The following is a 5,546-nucleotide window of genomic DNA, read 5'->3' as shown; positions in this document are numbered from 1 at the left end:
TGCAGATAAGAGATGGGTACCCCAAAGCGTAACAGACGGACGGACGGACGGAAATACCGATTACTATATACCCTCCCACTTTTCAAGCGGGGGGTATAAAAAACAAAATATTACATTTATATATTTTACTGACAAGTGCAAGCGCTAAAATTTATTTACGCCAATGCATTTCCACTTGCGTTTGCGCTAAAAACGTATGCGCCAAATTTTCTCGTTTTACAGTATTTTATCAAAAGCCCCGCAATGTTCTGAAAAGGCTATTATAACCATGCACATACCCTACTTTTCCAGAGGCAGAGAGAAAGATTTTCAAAGAATGTTGACCAAAAGAGGCCTGACCAAACAAAAGAAACAAATGCAGTGGCCATGAAATTTACAACTTCGGAAGAGGCACACTTGCCTATCATACTCATGATTTTAAACTTATGTTTAATACCAGGAGCAAATAATATTTTCAATGAAGAATGGTATTTCCACTACATATGTATATAATCAAAAACAGAGGCCCACCCTAGGTGCTATGCGTATCATAACATTCAAAATGTGGGAGATATCATTGTTTATCATGACCCTTGATGGCTTGGTTCTATTATATATACAGGTTGAGAAGAGCAATATTTGAAAAAAATTGACGCGTTTCTCAGTATTATCAATATTGACCCTGTTTATCAAACGGACCTCTGACCTTTTATGATCTGGTAAAGAACTTAGTGCTAATTGTAATCATGCTAACAGTTTGACTCCTTGATGTTACACCCCCCCCCCCCCACCACCACCACCTATATATATACTCTAAACCAAAATTAGTGGAAATTTGTTTAAACGTTCATAATTATATTTTTATTGGAAAAGGAGAGCTTGTGAGATGTTAAATTTATATGTGTAGGTTTGATAAATACAGACTAAATGTTTAATTATTGTCCCCTCAACAAGGTTTTTTTCTATTTTTATTGTAATAAATCTACTGACTTTTGTTCAGGTATAAATTATATTTTGTACTACCAAACAAAGGAAACTGATTTGTATCAAGTATACATGCATCTTAATCACTATGGTTTAATTTCATGGACAGGTTTCAAATTGTAGTATTAAAAAATAAACATTTTATTATTATGCTGTAAAATGTTAAATAAAGCAAATCCTATTTAAGAAGCCGTGGCCTCCTCAAGTGATATCTACTGCCAGGGGCATAATGTATGCCTTACTTTAACCTGGGGATCCCTTGACTCTTTTCAAATGAGAACTCTGAAGTTAGGTTTTAATCTGTTTTATGAAGATTTTTGAAATAACGTAACTGATAAAAAAGAAATACAAAGACTACATGAACAGTACATGCAGATGTTTGCTAGGGTAAGCAATTGCTTTATCAGCCATCTATCATTTTATTACTGCACAAGAAGAAATCTTAGACGCATTGTGCAACAGTCGATTCAAGATGAGGTATAAAACAGATATGGATCCACAAAAACAAATTATTTCTACTTAAAGGGGATTTTTTTTACATTACTGCCAGAAAGTGTGTTCAAATGTCAAGTCGCCATTTCTGTCTTTTGCGATGCAAGAAAGAGATGGAGAATCCGAGGAATATTTGTATGCTTCCGGAATAATGTTCACCTTCCTCCATGTGTACTTAACCTCTAACCGTTCATTCCACTCCGATATTTTTGTTCTTTTTTCCTTGTTAGCAGGAGGATTCTCTTTCCTTGACCAGGAGTTGTCACTGCAGTTCAACGAAACACCAACTGCTCCTTCCACAACTACACGTACACGAGTCTGAAATTTACAAACAATCAGTAAAAAAATAGATTTTTGCCTATTCTTTAAATAGAATACAAAATAAAAACAATTTTCTAAAGGAATTACGTTCACGCACCTGATTTTGTTTGCTTGGAAGTATCTTGGTCAGATCCCATCGCAATCTTGGTTTTAGTTCAACTTCAATCTTCTCAGGAGAAATAAGTTTTTCGCCATCCTTCTCTATCACACAAGAATAGTTGCCCTCTATTTCCTTTGATGCACGAAGAAAAGTAACAAAAGAAGAGGACCAGATCTGTGTAGTATTTTTGAAAATATAAGCAGTCTGTGATGAACGTATCTCAGCGCCATTTTTTTCCACTTGTATGGGTGGAGGATTTCTTCCAAGTGCTTCGCAATTAAGTGGTACCATATCTCCTTCCAAATACGGTGGCGCTGGGAATTGTTCCAAAAATTTGAAATTGTTCGCCGATTTAGTTTTACTTATATCATAATAACTTCTGTACATTATGGACTCGATTACGATACTCATACGTATTCTAAGAGAGCTCTCCAGAAATAGGAAATCCCCTAGCTTCTCCAAAGTTTCATCTGAAAGTACAACTGTTGCTTCTGTTGTTGAGTTTCGTAGATAGGTAACATTAACATACTTAGTTTCCCTCGATTCAAGGTAAATATATTCGGCCATCTCATTTTTAACGCTGGCAAACAATCTAACTTCCAAGTACCAGTCATTTCTAGGATCAAGTTCAGGATTACAACGGTAGAAGAAATTATAATCAGAATCGGAGGTTTTAGAGAATGATGACTGACAGGTAACTGGGTTGTCAAATTTAAGAGTACCATCTTCTCCTTCTGTGTCGAATATAATGTTTGTGCTCATGTCGTCTTTGCTAGGGATACCGAACATAACAAAACTTGCAGGCTTTTTGGCATCCAAAGTGAATAGAGTAGTGTTGGATAACGTCTCTGTTGTTGAACCAAAGTCCTTTTCATCGGCTAAAACGATATAACTTACATGTAAACAAATGCGTTTAAGTTTCTGTGGAAATACAAATCCGTTCACGGCTGCCTAGTATCTAACTTTACTGTACTTGTATTTTTAGAAGTATTAAAGCAAATTGTCAATATTATAGATTTAAATAACCTCCAATGAACCGTTGATCAACTACCCAGAAAGGCACCGTAGAATCAGAGAACGTCACTTCTATCTGGAATCGAACACTGTCTCCTGAAGTAGTTTTACTGGCCGATACAACAGAACCTCCAGAACTGGACCATTTTTTTGTACCGGACTTTCATTGAAATTTTTAAAAAGGCATATAAGAACATCACATGCGGTAATTATTCATTCTAAATTAATAGATTGAAAGCAACATGTTACTTAAATGAAAAGAATACACGAAAGAATTTTCCTAAGTAAACATACACTTCATTAGTTCTAAACGGATTTTATCAGATTTGTATGGAGAGGATATCTGTAGGCATGGCATGATTTTTTTAAAGTAAGAGTTATATATTAAAATTTTTTAACTTCAAATTTTGTGAACAAATTATAATTAAAATTTTGAAAAAAATGTAAATTTTCAAATCATTGATTGATTGATGGATTGTATGTTGTTTAACGTCCCTCTCGAGAATTTTTCACTCATATGGAGACGCCACCACTTGCCGGTGGAAAGTTACAATTTTTGTCCTATGCTCGGAACTCAGGGCCTTTGAGCAGTGAGGGATCTTTTTCGTGCCAGCACCTTCTGCGACACGGGGCCTCGGTTTATACGGTCTCATCCGAAGGACCGGTCTCCACGTCCCACAGTGGGATTCGAACCCGCGACGTAAGGATTGACTCCTTACTTCGCGACTCTAGAGCAGACGTTCTAACCACTGCGCCACGCGGGCGACTCTTCAAATCAAAGATCATAATAACACATTGCTTTGTCATCAGAGAAAAAAGTATTATACCATGTACGTGTCAAATGAACTTGACTTCTGGTCTGAAAAATCCCTCTTTTTGGTTTCATTCAAGACTGTTGCAAAAAATTTTTTTAACCAAAGATGACCCTTGGTCAGCCTCTTGCAAAGATGTTGGCGCACCCATGTTGCTTGATTGTAATCTTGACAGCACTTTAATCAGCAGGATCCGGTTGTATCAATATTTAATGAATGATTAAAGCTTCATTAAACTGATCATTTTTAATGTGTCAATAAATTCCGTTGTATCAATGTTTTAATGAACGAATCGGTGCATTAAACCTTCATTAAATTCCTCAATTTTAATGAAGGTAAGGGGTCTTCATTAAGTAGTCATTAAGTATGGCGGCCTACTTTATGTTTTGCCCGCTTGGCAGAAGGAGAAGAATCAGTGCCTTTTGTGAGCCTTTTTCACTGCACATTATGGACGAGGAAATTCGGAAATGATACCGTTTTAAAAAGAAAATGATGGACGGTTTGTCGAACCTTCAATATATAGGCAATAAGACATTCGGAATCACAAATACATCACCTACCTTGTCAACAAAATTATAGGTATAAAGATGCTTCTTTAAATCAAATCACAATAGAAATCCCAACTGTAATCCCAGTGAATACAAAATACCTTCGTGTATATTTGTAAACTAAGTGACGTCATTTCTTTCGTCATCATCTATGAGGTGGTTAGCTCTTTGTAACAAAGGTAAACAGTAAAAAAATAAATACAGCTCCTATTTTAAGGTTTACGGGTATCAATAAAATCATGCATATGAATAATATATCAGAGATCTTATTCTATATACTGTAATAGCAAGCCCCCCCCCCTCCCACACCGTTTTCTCATTTTTAACACAAGCCTGATACTTCTATCACAAATACATGTAACAACGAATTAAGAAAATCGCTTCAGAGATATTTTAACAGTTTATTATTTTTTTGTATTCATCGCTAAAGTCAAGATGTTATAAATTATTCACTGCATTGAGAAAGATATATTTTTGAGTAGAATAAAGAGCCTGTACCTTCTTTACATATAATATCTTTAAAATACGAGTATATGCTTTAAGTTTATCAGTGTTATTTTATTTAAATCATGCCTACCAACCCAACATTTTATAAACATGTAATAGTATTTATTTTTCTTAGAAATCATAATTGACAGATTCAGTTACATTGTAGTAAATGATGTCTCATCAAGCTATTATTTTATAAATGAACGTATTTTAAGTTATCTAAAAATTAACCTGTGACTGCATCTAGAAAACTGTCGGAAAGACACTAATAAATTAATGCAAAAAAAAGGCAGAACATAATTACATGTACAGCTCACAGACTTAATATTGAAAGGGGTCGATATATAGGCATTCCTAGAGAAGAAAGACACTGCAATAGATGCAATAACAAAACAGTTGATGATGAGAAACATTTTCTCTTTTCATGTAATCACATTAAGGATGAAAGAAAAGTCTTGTATGAATTAATAAACAATTCCTGTAAGAATTTCCACAACTTGGACAGTGAAAATAAGTTAAATTGGCTCATGACTAATGAGGATGTGCAAATACTGATTCAAGTCAGTAAAATGATTATGAGAGCTGAAGTATGAAAAGTATTAGTAAACCTGGTTTGTTTTTTTTTTTTTTTTTTTTTTTTTTTGTTTTTTTTTGTTTTTTTTTTTTTTTGTTTTGTTTTGTTTTGTTTTGTTTTTTTTTTGAAATTTAATGTGTCCCCTCATTCCCTTCTTAAATGTACAGAATCAGTCAGAATGGGTGTCTTGAATACTTAGAGTACGGGTTTGCCAGTATAATCGGCTGTGCAGA

General features: G+C 34.6%; 1 protein-coding gene across 1 annotated transcript; it reads right to left on the bottom strand.

The window, feature by feature from the left end:
- Positions 1-1,261: 1,261 nt before the first annotated feature.
- Positions 1,262-4,535, bottom strand: LOC134233579 (uncharacterized). The gene is made up of 4 exons (XM_062715555.1): positions 3,806-4,535; positions 2,903-3,050; positions 1,874-2,754; positions 1,262-1,773 (listed from the first exon to the last, which is right to left on the bottom strand). Exons 1-4 carry the CDS (start codon positions 3,851-3,853, stop codon positions 1,504-1,506), a joined length of 1,347 nt encoding a protein of 448 aa, XP_062571539.1. The 5' UTR covers positions 3,854-4,535; the 3' UTR covers positions 1,262-1,503.
- Positions 4,536-5,546: the final 1,011 nt, after the last annotated feature.

This window comes from Saccostrea cucullata, unplaced genomic scaffold, assembly GCF_032062105.1.
Source record: "Saccostrea cucullata isolate Sc308-1 unplaced genomic scaffold, CSIRO_AGI_Scuc_v1 ctg902, whole genome shotgun sequence".
NCBI classification, from domain to species: domain Eukaryota; kingdom Metazoa; phylum Mollusca; class Bivalvia; order Ostreida; family Ostreidae; genus Saccostrea; species Saccostrea cuccullata.
Note: the sequence above shows the minus strand (reverse complement) of the source record. Positions and strands in the feature narration are given on the sequence as shown.